Raw genomic sequence first — 18,403 nt, forward strand, 5'->3', positions numbered from 1 at the left:
ACCAGAGGCACCTCCCTACCCTGCCTAGATGCTCCTTCCCTCCCATGGGCCTTCCTCACCAGTTTCCCCCATGTTCCTGGCAGGCCAACATTATGGGCCTGCTCAGCCCGTCAGCAGCCAGTCCAGACCCTGGGTAAAGTAACTCACTGATCCTGGAACCCACTCAGTATCCTGTGGTGTTTGCTGGCTCTGACTAAACCCCATCTTGATAAACAAAGGGGTGATTAAATCTGTCTCCCCAACCTGTGATCTGATCTGAGTCATGCATGACACCCCCAAACCACAGAGCCTAGCTCAGGACCAGGTTCAGAGGAGACACCCTGAAAATACCATAATAGGTCAGCCAGCCCTCTTTCTCACTCCTTCCCTTTCCCGTGTTTGCTCTGTTTAACTGAGGGGTCTGGCTGGATCTGGGGAAACAGAGCGAGGGGTGGTGTAAATAAAATCTGATAGCTGCCTCCCAGGGGACTTGCTGTCTTCCAGGCACTGTGCTACAGGACGAAGCTACCAATTTGTTCTTGAAGTCTAAGTTGATTATTTGTGTTGGGCCCAGGTTCTTTGATTTCAATGCTTTTACCAAAACCTGGACACACTGAGAGGTAGACAGAGAGCAGGATTACAAACGGCCCCCAAGGGGCTGAGCAGCAGCTTGCTTGGTGTGGCTGGCTCCCTGTTATGCTAGCAGCTCACCAGGCCAGGGCAGAACCCTGCTTTAGGGCAAGGACTAGGTTATCGAGAACTGATTGTATAGACAGGGGGCATAAGAGCCGTGTATGCATTCGTAGTTATGCATAGATGTGTGCATGCATGTGCGTGTGTGTGTGCATGCATGTGCGTGCATGTGCATGTGTGTGCGTGCGTGTGCGTGAGTGTGTGTGTGTGCGTGTGTGTGTGCGTGTGTGTGCGTGTGTGTGCGTGCGTGTGCGTGTGCGTGAGCGTGTGTGTGCCCTAGAGTCCACAGTGGCCTTTACACTTCATTTTTGCTTGGGTTTCCATGTACCCTTTACTTCATACTTTCCACAGAGACTCAGAGAAAATAGCCTGAGCACTAAGGGCAGAAAGTCTTGAGTTCAAATCTTTGCTATGCCATGGAGTCCCGTTACTTTGTTTTTCACATTGTAACACGGGCTGTGCTAGCTCAGGGCCTGTCAAGTGGCGGTTTGGTAAGTAGACGCTGGCGTTAAAGGCTCTGTGACCACAGGTAGAGGGCTGCCACTTCTCTCACAACCCTACCGCCCACCTTCCTCCTCCAAACTCACCACACAGTCAGGCATGAGAGCCAAGTCAGAATTGTCTGTCACCACTCTACCCACAGGGCTGCTCCCCTAAACTGTCTGGCAGTCACGTGGGCCACTGAATCAAAGACCTCACCCTGGCAGCCCCCACTGCCTCTTCTTTTGCACGAAGCATTTTTAATGGCTTCTCACAGCTCAGTGGTCAACACTGTTCCCAGTAAATGAAGCCCACACTTACAGGAGGAACTATAGCGATGAGTCTCGGCTCAGCATCCTTATGCCTGGTCCAGAGCCCTGAATGTTCACAGAGGGAAGTCGTAGGCATCTACAGAACACCTGTCTGAAAGGAGCAGCTCACGAACCACATCCCTTCATCTTTCTCACAGAGCCTTGCTACCTCAACCCCAAACCTCAGTGGCACCCCAAGAGCCCCTCCCTTCACACCTCTAGTTTACCTGAGAGTAAAACCAGACATGGGTCTCAGGCAGTTCCTGGATGCAAGGCACAGCCCCGTGCTAAGCTCATGTGAACTTCCCAGTGTTTCCCCTGAACGTCCCTACAATCATCCCAGCTCTCCACTCCTCCCTCCTCAGCACTCATGGGTTGGACCACTGCTGCAGCCTCCTCACCAGCTTCTCTGCTGTCCCCTCTTACTCCTTAACTCCACATTCCCTACAAGTGTAATCGTCCCTACCACGTTCAAGACCAGCCATGGCTTCCCAGAGCCTGGCGCTCTGAGTCCTCCACACTCTCAGGCACCCATGTCTTCCCTATGCCCCATATATAACCATATACCTGTGCACGCCACACACTCTGTGTACTGCTGTGCATGGCATACAGACCTCATGTCTACCTATAAACCCCATAAACCTCAAGTACTCCAGTAATATATTAATACCCTGTATGTACTCATACATAGCATCCATACTCCATGTATCAGACACACATAATGCATACTCCACAAATACAACGCACACTGCATACTCCATACATCCTATCTAACTTCCATATGAAATCTGTACACCTCATACATGCCATGTCGTACACACCACACAGGCTATATACCTCCTACAGTCTATACTATAGTAGTACACATGGGCCATATATGCACCACTTGCATCCCATACACTCCCTATACATATCACACAAACTTCATATATACACAAGCCAGCTTTCCAGAGGCCAGAGATGTGAGGTTTCACCTGGCTTGTGTCCTTTCTACCTGAGTGTTGTTTCCTGCTTCTACTGAGTCCTGTGGCTCTTTCCGTGAACCCTCCCCTGGGCTAGGAAAGTCAGTGTGTGTATAGCCTGCTTTTTCATCACACTGGGGCCCGGTAGGTCCTAATCTGGGAGTGGGGGGACAACATCAGAGTAAACAGCTTTCTGTTCTCATGACTTTGCTTCTCCATCTTCTTCACATGCCCAGGCCTGGCTGCCTCTGAAAGCCCCTCTTCCTAGTCTGCCTATTTGCTGAGACCCTACCATTCTCCTAGGCATCTCTCAGGTACCTGGATCTCTGATCCTGAGGACCGAGCTTTTCTCTAACATCTACACATAGCTGGAGGCTAGGCCTAGGTGGAACCAGGCCAGCCACTTCCTCACTTCCCCAATGGGGACCACTGGGGGAGCTTGGGTTGGTGTCCTGACAGAGCAGGCCCTGGACTCTGGTTCCTTTCTCTTAACGCATAAGGTTTCGCAGATCCATAGCAAAGTTCCCTTCACACAAGAGAAGTAAACTCGACCTCTGAGACTCAGGAGGAAGTGAGTTACTGTGGCCACAGAACGAATCAGGACAGGATTAATTCAGGGTCAGACTACGTGGTGGGGTGTACTGAGGCTGGGGGCTGAGGGTTGGGGGCTGGGCTGCTCTAGAAGTCAATGTGTCTGCACCTGCATTTTCTACAACCTTTCCTTAGACAACTTTTAGTTCATTTGCTCCCATGAGTGACAGGAAGAGATCACTACCACAATGGGAGGCTTGGAAGGGCAGAAGGGCAGAGCCGCCTTGTCAGGAACAGTTGTCGGTTGGCCCCAACCCAGGGAAGCCAGGCAGGCACAGGCATAAGAGCTTGGGGCCTGTGTTCAGTCTGCATTTTCATTCTCCTTGGTCGCACCTTGCCTGCTTCTGACTCCCAAAACCCTCAGGACTTAGCCTCAGTCTTGAGGCCTGGCTGATCAGCAAGCATCACAATGTGCAACAGTGCTATCTCACATCCCCCATCACATACCAAGGCCAAGCCCTCACCCCGTCCCACAGCATAGCCAACCCCACAGGCTGCAGGGCCTCAGTGCCAATCTGCCTGTCTTGCCTGTTTGTTTGTTTTTCCAAGACAGGGTTTCTTTGTGTCTCTGTGTAGCCCTGGCTGTCTTGGAACTCAGAGATCTGCCTGCCTCTGTCGCCCCAGTGCTGGGGTTAAAGGTGTGCGCCACCACTGCTTGGCTCCATCTTGTTTTTTGTTGCATGTCAACTTGGGGTGTGCCAGAACCTCAGGGGTTTGATGAATAGCAGGTAGTGGTACAGAGGTCATGCCACTGCTGAGGAGTTGCAGGAAACAAAGGTGGGCAGGAGCCCAAAGTGCCACCACTAGGGTCATCATTCCAGGCCACAGAGCATCCTGGAGCTATGAGGCAGGACAGACGTGGTTCTGTCTCTACTGCTCCTTGGTTGCACTCTCTGTCAGTCTGTCTGTCTCTAGGCCTCAGTCATGTCTATACTGGAGTGGACTACTCTAGTCTCAGCATCTTCTCTAGACAGCTTTTGATGATGGGGCATCAGAGCTTTGATTAAAAAAAAAAAAAAAAAAAGGTGAGACCCCACTTCTCCCTCTGCAGATAACAGAAATAAATGCAATTCTAGGATGCAAAGTAATAAAACGTTGAACCAACTTCATTTTCCCATGGTGACTATCAAATGCTTAAAAACAAAGCTTATGGTGGCGCACACCTTTAATCCCAGCACTTGAGAGGCAGAGGCAGGCGGATTTCTGAGTTCGAGACCAGCCTGGTCTACAGAGTGAGTTCCAGGACAGCCAGGGCTACACAGAGAAACCCTGTCTCGAAAAACCAGAAAACAAACAAACAAAGCTTGTGTGTCTGTGCACATGCATGTGTGTGCTCACAAGTACGACATCATGCAGAGGACAGAGGACAAGCCAGTCCTCTCTTTTTACCATGTGGGTCTCTGGAATAGAATTCAGGTCATCAGGCTTGGCAGAAAATGTCTTAACCTGCTGAGCCATATCACTGGCTACCCTAGGTTTTTTTTTAAAATAACAAAAATTTCCCTACAACATGTCAGTGATGTAAGCAAGGTTTAGATTGCCTCCCAAGTGCTCTAACTCACAGCTGGTGACCGTCCTGCACCCTCCTCCTGTGACGGCTCAGTTCCTTCATACCTTCACTGACTGGCATGAACTGGCTTCCACAGATACAACTCCCAGTCATTCATATATATATATATATATATATATATATATATATATATATATATGTGTGTGTGTGTGTGTGTGTGTGTGTGTGTGTGTGTGTGTGTGTGTATATATATGTGTGTGTATATATATATGTGTATATATATATATTACTATATACATATTACTATGTCCGATGTTCATCTTATTGTCTTGCCAAGTATGGGCAAGAAAAGTGACCCAGAACACTACGCAAGATCAGACTCAATCCCCGTCTGAGCAGTCCCTGGGGGCTCATCTGATTGTGCTATCTTGTCTCTGGGATCTTATGGTGGTCTCAGGACAGTCTGTCCAAAAGCAGTTCCCACTCAGGGTTAAAAATAGAATGGGATCCCCTGGCAGCAGAAATGCCTGCCCCTCCACCACATCACAGAACAAGAAGCAGGTCCTCCCGACACACGCTCTGGAGTGAATCACCCCCAGTCTCCTGCCAGTCTCCCCATTCTTTCCAGTCCCCCAGACTCCCAGCAGCTGAAGCTGCTCTATCAATGAAGGGCCCTCTTCTGGGTGGCACAGGATATTCTTAGCTTCCACACTCTGGGAACTAGCTGGGCATAGAACTGAGAATGTGGTAGAGTGAGTAGAGGCTGAACGGAGAGGGAAACAGGGTGGCAGAGTCCTAAAGCCTGAGGCCAGGGGCCATCAGCACTGAGAGATTCTCCCCAGTAAACCTGCAGAACTGTTTGAACAAAGGCACTCCCAAGGGAAGCCCATCATTTCTCTGATCACTAATCCTGAGCCCAGGCAGACAAAGATAGCATCTGAAGACAAAGGGTAAGGCAGACTTACTGGCCATGCAGAGAAGGACATGGAAGAGCCACTTCATAGCTGGAGCAGACGCAGCTGTGTGAGCTGAGTGGGGTGACACAGAAGGACCTCAGAAAGTACTCAGCTTCCCTTCCTCTGCAGGGGAGGCCAGGAGGCGGGGACAGAAGCATATACAGATAAGGGACCACAGCCCCACAGGTACTTTCAAGTAGACACAGCCACCATAGCTTGTACACGGCCAGCATGTGGCTTCCCCAGGTGTGGGCTGGGTCCTGGGAACTCAGACAATTAATTGCCAGCCCAGTTCCGTCACTCACTAGACTCACCATTTCATGCACGAGTGAGCTAAGATTTGGCTGGTGGTAGTCCCGGGTGTCTTTGGCAGACAGAGGAGATGCAGGTAGACTAATTCAGCCTGTCCCATGCAGAATGTTCCCCAGCCAGACTCATGAGATCAGCTCCCAACCATCCTGGGTCCCCTCGAATAGAAAGTGCCCTCACAGATAGAAACTGGGCTCTTATGTTTGCTCTTGTACTCAATGCACAGGGCTGTGGAGGACCAGGTGAGCATGAAGATCTGATATATTAGTTAAAGTCACTGCTTCAGTCCAGCTGTAGTTCAATTGTCTTCAAAACCTGAAGCTGATAACAGCTTCGCAGGGCTCTGAGCTTCCAGCCTAACGGAAGAGGTAGACATCATGGCCTTTACAGCACAGCTCTGACCCTGCCCAGGTTGTGGAGAGTCTACCACCAACAGGGGCAGTCATATCTAAAGACCAGCTGCCTCAATAGTTGAATTTGCCCACATAGCAGTGAGGGAAGGAAGCCATGCTGGACAGGCCAGCCTAGCAAAATCCCAGCATTCAGGAGTATAGGGCGGGAAGACCGAGTACAAGGCCAGCCTGAGCCATGTAGTAAGACCTCTCTGCAAAGATGGGCTGCTCTGGACCCTACTGTCCAACTGGCGTTTTTAGCCACAAGTGACTGACATATTAAAATGATGCCAGGGCATGGACAGAACTGAACTCTAGACCATATGCAATCTTTTTTTTTTTTTTTTTAAATGTTTTTATTATATGTAAGTACACTGTAGCTGTCTTCAGACACCCCATAAGACGGTATCAGATCTCATTACGGGATGGTTGTGAGCCACCATGTGGTTGCTGGGATTTGAACTCATGACCTCCGGAAGAGCAGCCAATAGCTCTTAACCACTGAGCCATCTCACCAGCCCCCCATATGCAATCTTAATCTTAACTTAGAAAGGTTGGGCATTCAACCTCTCATCTTTCCATGGATGTAAGAGAACATTCTGAAGTGTTACAGTATTAGCAAAAGTGGACAACCACACGGCCTTAATGACTACATGAAAATCAATTTTATTTTGTTTTTCACATGGAAAACTTACTTAGCCAAAGTTCAGTGAAGATTCAATGATACTTCAAACATTCCCACGCTGTTAGCTTTGGTCTAACATTTCACTAGCTCTTATACAATTATTCAAAAAGATTACAATTCACCATCCCCCATACTCATTATTAGCAGCTAGAAAAGCAGTGTTCCAGGTCTGATGTCTTAATGCTACGTCATAGTGTAGAGTGCCCGAAGGCTGCTGGACAGACCTGTCACAAGCTGCAGTGGCACCAGCAGTCATCTTCCCATCACTGCTCGAAGCTCAGCTCCTCCCAACCCAAGGACATTTAGTAGAGCCACTAAAGGATTCTCCCAGCCCTGTCCCATGGGGAAGAAAGGGGCAGCCTAGATCACAAAGCACACCCTTAGTAGGGTGGGAAAGCCCAGGATGGGAGCTAACTTAGGAGCACTGACAGCAACAAGACTGAGTACAAACCCCAGGCACCTCAGGAGGCCAGGTGGTGAGGACGGCCAGAGCTGCACAGGGCATGGGCATGTTCTGCACCTCTGTAGGACTCTATGGAGTGCCAGGACCTCTGTACCCACCAAAGATTGTCAATGCCATAACTATGACTTGCAGAGGAGCCCTCCCAGCCCATCTGATATTGCTTTCTCACAAAGCAGAGCTTCAGGCTTAGGGGCTTGGCTTTGCTGGCTCTTGTTTGGTTCTTCTCTCACAGCACCCAGTTCTAGGCTGGAAGCCTGGCAAATACACACCTCCAAGGAACCAAGCTGAATGCCAATCTTATACCACTAACAAGACCGTATCCTTCCAAAATATCCATGTTGTGAAAGACAAAAGAGAGGCCGAGGACATGCTCCAGTTACAGAACAAAGGCTGTCCACTGCTTGAATGCCAGATTAGATCCTGGATTGAGGGTGGGAGGGTGAGAAATGCCTGAAACAGCACTACTGGACAGACAGAAGGAAGCCTGGACCACAAATGAGCAACTACTATACTGACCAGACACTACCTATTTCTGACCTTGGTAACTATCCTACGAGCACAACAGAAATCAGTGAGGGTAGAGTGGAATGCAGTGCAAAATGCTTCAAGTAGTTTGGGGGTGGGGTGGGGGAAGGGGCAAGGGAAAGACTGGATGGTTAAAAAAAATAGAGAAAAAAATATTCTTTGTTCTATCCTTGATGATGCTGTGATTCTGCAAGTATTTCAAAAGAAAGTTTATAGAGCCATGGCAGATCTGTAATCCCAGTGTTTGGGAGGTTGATGAAGTAGTGAGAGCTCCAGTCCATTCTGGGGTCTAGGCCGGGCCAGCTTGTGTAACAAGGAGAGCCTCTAACTCCTCTCCCTACCACTCCCCAAAGGGAAGTCTGATACATATTCAGGAAGAGAGAGGTGTGTATCAGGAGGTGGGAGACTTGTCTTGAGAGCCACAGGCAAGCAGGAAGTGTGACATACACCAATGCAGGGGGGCTGCCATCCATTCTCCAGACAGAAGTTGTTCTAATCCCAGCCAACCTTTCCTCAAGAAGCTGGGAAGAATACATTTGAAGATGAGCTCCACAGGGAGTCAGGGATAGGCAGAGCCAAGGCCATCTACAATAGCTTTTGTCAGAGGGGAGTGTCTGTCATCACATGGCTCATGGTGCTGGCATCAGAGGGACGCTAAGGACTGAGTCCAAGGCTACACGAATGGCTAAGTTGCTAAGGAGCCAGACATGCCTGTTTCCTCCAGAACCAGTACCCTGAACTACTAAAAACGCCCAGATCATGAGTTTTTGAGAAGTTAAAAAGCACAAATACAGACTGGCACCCTTGCACTCCCAGGTGCCGAGGGCTGAACAATATCCATCTCCAAATTCCTATATCCAAGTTCTACACCTCAATTCGACCAGACTTAAGAAACTTGACTTTACAGAGGCCACTAAATTTAAAGAGGTCTAAGGGTGGGGCTCAGACCCAGTGCCACAGGGTGCCATAGGGTGCCACAGGGTGCCATAGGGCTGGTGCTGAGAAGGGTCACTGGCACACATGGAGGAGAAAGGACACGTGAGCAAGCCAAGGAGAGGACTCTCCATGCTGGGACCCTCTCAGACTTCTAGCATCTATGCCTGTGATATCTTGTCACAGCTGCCCAAGCAAACTGACACCTTAGCCTACTTTCTCAAATAGTTCCCAAATTAAAACTGAGCAGCGTTTGTGTATACCTGCATGCATGTACACACATGAGCACATCACAATGACGTGAGGTCAGAGGACAGCCTGCAGGAGTCTTCCTTTCCATCGCGTAGATCCTAGTGAGTAATTCAGGCTATCAAGCATGGTGGCAAGAGCCTTCGCTCACTGAGCCATCTCACTCGTCCTTCTGGTCCCTTCATGACTGAGGGGCTAGGAGGGAGAACACTGCAGGGCTGTGGGATCAGGTGAGTCTCTTGCTGATCTCAGCTCCATCCAGCAGAGCTCCTTGGAAAACACTGCAAGAATCTTTCCCATCTCACCTCAATGAGGCCTCCATGGACAAGGGAACTAAGCCCCAGAGAGGAAGGGGCAAATTCCATCTCCCAGTGATGAATGTCAGAACATACCCTAGGACACACCTCAGCTCTGGCCGTCATTCTAGTTGCCTTTCCTCAAAAAGACTTTCTACTTGAGCTCAGAGGGCTGCCATCAGCTCATGGTCCTCGGGGGACTGCTGTACATAAGCAGAAAAAGAACATGTCACTGGATCCAACACTAGGATAAGGAGTGGACAGCATAGGATAGGAAGCTTTTTGTCAACTGTATGAGGCTCTTGCTCTTTCTGACCTACACTGGTCCTCACTGGTCCAGGGGTAGAAATGTCTGAGACCACACAAAGTCTTAACATTGAAGAATCTGAGCATCCAGAGAAGGACTCTGGAACTGTTTCAACAGAGACTTCCTGGGCAGGCAGTGACTGGTAAACTGAGCATCACCCACACTCCAGAGTTTCTCAACAGCACAGTAAAATACCATTTCCATACTTTACAACACGCTAGTATGATGAATGGTAAAATACAGATATGTTTTTATGTCATATGTTTGGGAGGTTGATGTAGGATTGAGAACTCCAGAGTAGTCCAGGCTCTAGGCCAGGCCAGCTGTGTAACAAGGAGAGACCATCTGAAACAGGCTTCTGAAGCAGCATTCCTGACTGCATCCAGAAACATCAAAGTTCTGTGAAATGCTTATAGGGTTTTGAAGGAGCTGGGACCACTACTCTTTCTGCTAAGATTTGCTGTATAAACACAAGACAAGTTCGAGGCATTTGCTGCCGGTCATGTTATGCACCTTATAATCTGTCTTGAAGTGAAAGTAACATTCTCAACATTACCAAAAATAAAATGTTTTCTTGAGCTCTTAAGGGATTTTAAGGGGGAAGAAAAGGCTCAAGTTCAGAGTTAAATCTTATATAAGGTTTGAAAGCAAAGTCTTAGGAAACACACTTACCCGTGCAGCAGTTAAAACAACTTAGTGCTGCCTACCCAAAGTGCACACTAGCAGTTCGCCCCCAAAAGCACTTTGGCAGTAGAAGGAATGATGCTTCAGGTAGAACAGCTGCTGGCAGGCAGTTACTTCCTGCCTCCTGTTCTGGGTTGCAGTCACTTAACAGGACCAGGGGCTAAGAAGCGGTTCAGTGTTCCCTCTTTGGGGCCTCTTACTTATCAGCCAGCCTTCTTTCCTCCTATCCTGGGGCAGATGAATACTATACTAATAAAAGGAATGTCAGGGCAGGAGAGATGGCTCAGAGGCTAAGAGCAACTGCTGCTCTTGTGGTGGATCTGGGTCGGGGCTGGGTTCCTAGCTCACAACTCTGTCGGACCACAGTTCGGGAACTTCGAGGCTTTTTTCTTTTAGATGCTGGTCAGGCATGCTCTTTCTGGTACTGTGAACTTTCTTATTCCTTCTCTAAAACTCCCTCCTGGCCATGACATGGCTGATGTCCAAGTCAGCCTAACTCAGGAAGTGTGACCCTTTTTGCTTCCTTCGCCTACCCATCTGCTGAGATTTGCAACTTGCCTGGTACTTTTCTTTTAAACCCTAATAAAACTGTCCTTGAGTCTAAAAAACAAGATGATTTCCCAGCAATGTTTCTAGAGCTGGATGAGCTTCAGCTTAGGTGTCACAGATCATTAACAGCTGACGTTTTCTGAGACCCACTGAATGAGCACTGTTCCTTACTGCGCAAACGCTATACGCCAGTGAGTAATCTCCATTTCCATCTGGTAGGCTCAGCCAGAAGAAAAAAGCCTGCACAGAATGGTGTGCGAGCTGAGCTGTCAAAATCCATTCACTTCGCAAATACTTCCGAAGCACTTCTTACACTGGGCTGGCCTGGTTCAGTGATACAGAGAAAACATGAAGACACCTGCTCCCTAGGAACTCACAGGCTGGAAGGAAAAACAAGAACAAAACATGAAAAGAAGGCATTGCATATACATGGCAGAAAAATGAGGACTGCCCTGTAAGAGGCCTAGGGCCTCAGAGGGTGGAGCTGCTCTTCTGGCTGGGGGTTTACAATCTCACAAATGCTCACAGAAGACCTGAGTCAGAATGGTAGTAAGCATGGAGAAAGCCCAATGCACAAGCCAAATATGGTCCCTGCTCTCACGAGCTTACAAGCTAGCAAACATTAACCGGGAATAGGAAGTAAGAGTACAGTGAGGTGTGCTGGGCTGGGGCATGTGGTTCACACTATACGAGTCACAGGATCAAACAGGAAGCATTTGTCTGAAAAGTTTAAAAAAAAAAAAAAAAAAAAAGACCCAGTTGCAAGGTGACTGAGCCACACTATCTCTGTTCTCCCATCAGCAAGCCCAGGCAAGCTGGACATTCTTCGTTCTTCTGCTGTTCCAAGCTTCTTAAAAGTGACCTCAATGAGCGTGTTCTGACACCAAAATAAGGGGCCATTTGTATGACATGGTCCTAAACTGCAGGGCCAATTACTTCACCTAGTACTCAACCAAAGAAACAGTGATCCCTTCCACAAAGGCAGGAACTATCTGCATGATGCTAGTCTTCAATGTGGCACCCGTCTTGGGATTTCTAAGAGGTATTTTGATTACTCAATTTTTACCTTGGGTATTGACTTACGATCTAACCATGGAGTCAGCTAAGATTCCTTTATGGCAATACTGGAACACACATACAAAGAAACCAAAGTTGATGATTGTCTCTTAAAACCTTGATCATAAGAGAAATAGAAAAGGCAGAACAGCAATGGGACCTGAAGGCATACACTGTGCAGTCTGGAAAGCCAGTGAGATCACGAGGGATACAAGAACTAGTAGACATCAGGGTAAGGAAGAAAAGAGAGCAGGCCACAGATACTGCCAGAGGCTTTATCTTGACAGCTCCAAAGGCTATCAAAGAAGTTTGGAATTTTATTCCAGAAACAGTGATGAAGTTCTGGAAAGGTTTCAAGCACACGCATAGTAAGATCAGATTGATATTTTAGAAGTTCATCTTGTTATACATGAAAATATGCCCAACATAGCCAGGCATAGTGGTGCATGACTTTAATCCCAGCATTCAGCAGAGAGTAGCAGGCAGATCTCTGAGTCTGAGGCCAGCCTAGAATTCCAGAACAACCAGGGCTACAAAGAGAAATTCTGTCTTAAAAAACCAAACCAAAACAAAAATATTGTCCAACACATGAGCCTTTGTCTCAAAACCACACACACACAGGAGGAGGAGGAAGAAGTAATGGCCAACATCACTAGTTATTGGACTGGGGATGTAGCTCAGTGGTACAGTACTTGTCTACATCTGCAAGGTCCTGGGTCTGGTCCCCTGCACTGCAACAAAATAAAACACAGCACATACACAATGAAACCCCATTTCAAATTAGTAAACAATATTGGTGAAGACTTGATAAACTGGAATCCTGATATACAACATGGGAACACACTTTGGCAATTCCTCCAAAGGCTAAAGGTAAGAGCTACCTTACGATCCATCAATTCCGCTCCCATACGTAAGAATGAAAACATATTGGGTGTGATGGTGCATGCTTTTAATCCCAGCATTTAGGAAGCAGAGGCAGGCAGATCTCTGCGAGTTTGAGGTCAGCCTGGTCTACAAATAGAGTCCAGGACAGCCAGGGCTTGTTACACAGGTAAACCCTGTTTCAAAAAACAAAACAAAAACAACAACAAAAAAACAACAAAAAAAACCCCTACCACCACTACCACCAATAAATAAACATGAACTGTATAGAAATATATACAGGTGCCTGTTCATGATAGTCTTGAATTAGAAATCACAGAATGCCCATTACATGGACAGTAAATAACATATTTAGACAATTTTAAAAACTGAAAACAAACAAACAAACAAACAAAAACCACTGGCAGGCACAGTGCCACATATCTTTAATCCCAGCATCTGGGAAGCAGCGGAAGACAATCTCTATAAATTCCAAGGCAGCCTGCTCTAAGGGCAGTCAGGTATACAATGAAAACATGTCTAAACACACACACACACACACACACACACACACACACACACACACACACACACACTACTTGAAATGGTGATGTATACCATGGCATGGATGAACCTTAAAATGATGTAAATAGACACATCACATATAACATTTATGAATCGTCCATTATAGGCAAATCCTCAAGGACAGAAAGATTAGTAGTTGCCAGTCTGAGGGGAGGTGAAGGGCGACTGCTAGTGGGAACAGGGTGTTTTTGGTAATAAATGTGTTCTAAAACTGACGATGATGATGGTTCTACAACTCTAAATAGCCGACAACCAAATGTACACTTCACATGGATGAACTGTACACTACATAAAAATTTGCCCCAGCAACAATGTGTAGAATGAAGAGGGAGAGTTGAGAGAAGCTGCCGCAAAAAGGGAAGACAGAAGCAGAGAAAGAGTCATGGAATTACAACAGAGGAGGCTCAGAGGCCATCGACCCCTCTACAAAGAGGGAGAATAGGAAACAAAGATGAGGTATCTGCAGTTATTACCAAGCAGCAAAAGGGCATTTAAAAACCGTCTACATATAAAGACTAACCCCACATGTACAGAAAGTGCCCTGAATAAAGCATACCCAGCTGCCTGCCGGGCTGTCCTGACTACTATTACTCCTAAGCACACAGGGCTCAAGGTGTTGAAGATCTGAGCAGCTCCGAGTGCCAGCTGGAGAGAGATGCTGGGAAGGCCATCACTTTAGGCAGTATGCAACTTTCTGGGTTGTCTGTGCTGTAAGAACTTCAAGGCTGCTGAAGTGGGCATCTTTCCTCGTCAGCTCAAGGAAACACACACTGCCTATCTTCCATAAAGTCATCCCCTCATCTCTAGCAGAAGATTGACAAGTGCTCAAAGACCCTAGGCAAATGCGCCTGGATTGCTAGGTGGAAGGTGTCAGAACAGAAACAAAAAGAAAGCTGGGGCGGGGTGAGGGGGTATCTAAACCTGAGGAAGCCATGTCAGGTGGGAACCACACACGTATCTTCAACCCCCTGGGAGAACTAGAGCCTGTAAAAGGATGGGGGAAGTCCCTGTCCAGTCTGATAGCCACCTTGTCTTCCTGACACTTTGGCCACATCACTAGAAAACATCCCGCAGTCACAGCTTCAAGAATAAAACCTCTGAGAGATACCAACAAAGCCAGAATCTCTGCACCAAACCATTTACTTGCTTCATGGGGAAACCAAGGCTCAGGTCCACGGTGTAGAGTCCTGGTTGACATCCAGGTCTCTCTGTTCTCAGGCCCGTTTTCTTCTTACTCTACCAAAGCTTGAACCTCTAAGAACCTGACTGTGAGCTATGAGCTACATGGGGCAAGAGAAACTTAGAAAACTTGGAGGCCTTAGGTCTAATCTAACAGAGAAATAAGAACTACCCCTTTCTAGGATTCTTGGAAGCCAAACCACTTTAGTTATATGCTCCCATCTCTCTGGGGGTAGAGTTTGGGGGTGGAGTGTTCCTAACCAAATAATACATATGATACAGTTTTGTTACAACACTGCAACTCTGCTCAACCACAAGTCAAGTGCTCTATGGTCTAGAACAACCCAGGCAGGTGAGGAGCCTGACATCCCAGAGGGCTCTTCAGGGGCTCAAGTGAAGCACCACTTTTAAACCTGTAGAGTAATGACAGCATTAAATACAAAGTAAAAGTCAGAGGAGAAGCCAAACAATCTACTGCCTTTCCATGGTAAAATAATTTGAAAGGAGATTAAAAATAAACTTAAACTTTCTGAAACTATTATCTTATTTGCTAGTTTTGAGTAAGTCTTCAATGACAAGTCAGAGGCAGAAAGAATGAGTGCTCAGGGATCATTTCTACAAAGTGGTCATGAACAAGAGCCACCACAGACGGCAGCAGAGCCTTTCCTACAGTGGCCACAAAGCAAGTGGAACTCAAGTACAACAAACCATACAATTGGTATCATTCAAAATAATCAGACTCCTTTCTTTGCCTTCTTCCAAAGTATATAATGTATATTTAACAACACAAAAGACACCACTTGAGCTTCCCCTTAGCCAACAGGAGGAATAGCCACATATAAAAATTAAAAATTTAAACTTTTAAGTCATTAATAGTTTTTAAACATAATACAGACTTAAAAATTGTTCAACATCAACCCAAGACCCCGCCACAGAAATCAACTCCAAATCCAGAAGTCACAGTTGTTTGTCCCTAGAAGTCCTACAGCACTGAACTCGAACTTCACATCAGGCTACCAGCCAGTAAAAACTCTAAAAGACCCCCGAGAGGAACGGCAGCCACTGCTGACTGTTGCTGCTGCGTGCCTATCTACTCAGGAGGGCAGATGCATCTCAGGTCATGTGAGACTCAGCCACCACACTAAGGTCCTGGAAGGCTGAATGGCAGGCAGCTTCCCTCATCTTCCCCCTCAAAGACTGTCCAATAAGCACCTGAGAACTGACTTTTCTTGGGAAAGGGTGCTTGCTGGCAAGAGCTGTCAGGGCCAAGGCAACAGTGAGAAGTTCAGTTCTCTGCTCTTTGGATGACTGTGTAAAACATTTCTTTTAAAAGACACAATGTTAAAAATATTAAGAAAACGTCTACAAAATCTGGAGGGTTGCCTTTAACTCCAAGGGTAAAGCTTGTGGGGTGGTGGGGAAGACTTGAGGGCCCAGAACTGTAACTCTGCAGCACAAGACAGAGACACCCTTCAAAACTCATCACACTCTTAAGCTGTCCTACCAGGACAGCAAGTGTTCAGGGCACAGGCAGGAGGAAAGGGTGTCATCTCCTGCAAGGGAGGTTCCTACTGCAAGCCCCACCCTACATAAGAAGGGCAGTGGCCAAGGCCAGGGCATCAGGACTCTGCCTCTGAACCAGAGCTACTTTCCCGGCTGACTTCAATCTGGAGTGACGGCAAGCTATCTAGCCGACTCTTCTTTTGGCGAGACTGTTCTTTCTCCTTAATCAGAGCACCCCATGCCCTCTGCAGCTCCGAGTCATCTTCCTCAGCGCCGGATGCCCTGTGATCCACTTTCTTCGTGTTCTTTTCTTTGGTCTTGGGTGTCGATCCTAAGCGAGTCCATAAACCACCTGTTGGGGTGAGAAGACACTTGAGTTGGCCATCAGTGCTGAGCACCATGGAGTTCTGAGGAAGCAGGCACACTGCCAACACCTACCATGCAGGAAACATCGACAGAGGTACTTGGCACCAGTCTGTAAGTGGACAGGCTAAGACTCAATGGGAGAGGCTCACAGCTCAAGGCAGGTGTCCCCACACCAGGCACAGAACAGACATTCACCGTGTCCCCCTCAGTCTGCCAAGAAACTGCCAGCTCTCACATTCTGCAGGCTGAAGGGTCTATTTTACTGTGAACAATCCTCAGGTTTTCAACTATAAAACTTTAAAGTGTTTCTGTACTGGGCTGAAGGCCTTACTGGTTAAGCGCACTTGTTCTTGCAGAGGACCTGGTTAGGTTCCCAGCACACACGTGGCACCTTACAACAGTCCGCAACTCCACTTCCAGGGGATCCAATGCCCTCTTCTAACCTCCAAGGGCACAGACATGTACATGGTACACAGACAAACATGTAAGCACAACATTTAAAGGTTTTACTTATGAAAAGTAAAGCAAGGTGGAAGAGTTACAGAAAAATGCTACATGAAAAGCCTAGATATTATGTGAGGACAAAGAAACTAAATGATGTGAAACTAAAAAGAAGCAAACTTTCCTGTAGGTGTGGTGCTGATGCTGATGTAAACAAAGGCAGTCATGCTAACTAAAAAGGGAACAAACACAGACCTACTTCCTATGCTAGAACCACTGGTCTCCATTCCTCCCCTTCCATCACTGTGAGGTGTTACTCACCTGATTTCCTCTCCCGAGTATCAGAGTAGAGGCCTTTAACATCTTGCCTGGGAACACCTAGCCTACTATGTACATCCGAAGAGGGCTCTCTCCGAACCACCTGGTTACTACTAACAGCCTTCTCTGGAGAATATGGTCTTTTGCCTAACCGCTGGCGAATGTCTGAAGAAAGAGAGAAAGTATACCTGTTACCAAGCATATGTGCTTTACTTCAGTACCAATGACATAGGCTTTTTGTCTTAGCCATAGCTGTGACAAAATACCATGATCAGAAGCAACTTGAGGAGGAAAGGTTTACTTCACTCACTCTCTATATAACAACTCATCAAAAGGAACGAGGGCAGAATCTGACACAGCAGGAACCTGGAGGCAGGAGCTGATGCAGAGGCCATGGAGGGTGCTGCTTACTGGCTTGCTCCTTGAGGTTTGCTCAGCCTGCTTCCTTACTGCCCAACAGTGAGCTGGGCCCTTGGACAACAACCAGCAATCAAGAAAACGCACCACAGGCTTCTCCACAAACTAATCTGGAAGGGCATTTTCTCAGTTAAGGTTCCCTCTTCCAAAACAACTCTAAGCTGGTAAAAAAAATTTTGGTCAGCTACCAGATGGTAGTGGTGCATGTCTTTAATCCCAGCCCTCAAGAGGCAGAGGCCCCAACCAACTAAACTAATCAGCACAGCACTCTAAAGACCTGATCCCAAATCTCCCATAGTGAAGGGACAGCACCCAGCATGAGAAGGCTTCTGAAAGCCAGTTCTGTTCATAACTGGTCTTGGTTCTCTTAAGAAAACTTAAAACTTGGATGCAGAGGCTATCGGCTGAGTGCTTGAAGCAAAGTTTTCTTTCTTCCTTTTTTCTTTTTTGCCAGAACCAAGCAAAACTAAGTAATATACCACCTTTTTCAGTTAACAATAAGACTGCAAGCTCCCCGAAGGTAGAAGTCACAATCCTTGAAAATATAAGTAGTTCCCAATAAACTTACTACATTTAATCAGTAAGTATAATGAGACTGGCAACAGGCCATCCAACTTAACTTTATTGGTTTGGGGTATAAAATATTCCAGGGAAATAATATTATTAATTACTATTTAGTGTCCTAAGCTAAGTGTGCTCTCCTCCAGATCTGTCACAAAGCCTCTAGGCCTGAGGTCTCCCCAACAAGCAGCAGCAGCCACATGTTCACCAGCCTTGAGCCCTGCTCTTGACATCTCATGTAA

The 18,403-nt window shown here is 47.2% G+C and overlaps 2 protein-coding genes across 3 annotated transcripts in view; both read right to left on the minus strand.

The window, feature by feature from the left end:
* Itgae (integrin subunit alpha E) overlaps positions 1-5,572 on the minus strand; it is a 55,344-nt gene extending 49,772 nt beyond the window's left edge. Inside the window, exon 1 of the mRNA XM_076936364.1 lies at positions 5,492-5,572. Within this exon, the coding sequence (XP_076792479.1) occupies positions 5,492-5,528 (37 nt within the window). The 5' untranslated portion in view covers positions 5,529-5,572. The remainder of the gene's footprint in view (positions 1-5,491) is intronic.
* Positions 5,573-15,298: 9,726 nt separating this feature from the next.
* Ncbp3 (nuclear cap binding subunit 3) overlaps positions 15,299-18,403 on the minus strand; it is a 28,647-nt gene continuing 25,542 nt past the window's right edge. Inside the window, exons 12-14 of one of the 2 annotated variants that reach the window (XM_076936365.1) lie at positions 17,187-17,348; positions 16,233-16,410; positions 15,549-15,811 (exon numbers count right to left, since the gene is read on the minus strand). In XM_076936365.1, coding sequence (XP_076792480.1) covers positions 15,697-15,811; positions 16,233-16,410; positions 17,187-17,348 — 455 coding nt within the window. In that variant the 3' untranslated portion in view covers positions 15,549-15,696. Of the gene's footprint in view, positions 16,411-17,186; positions 17,349-18,403 lie in introns of both variants that reach the window. The other variant, XM_034508033.2, reaches the window with a different exon arrangement.

Source organism: Arvicanthis niloticus, chromosome 6, assembly GCF_011762505.2.
Source record: "Arvicanthis niloticus isolate mArvNil1 chromosome 6, mArvNil1.pat.X, whole genome shotgun sequence".
Taxonomy (NCBI): domain Eukaryota; kingdom Metazoa; phylum Chordata; class Mammalia; order Rodentia; family Muridae; genus Arvicanthis; species Arvicanthis niloticus.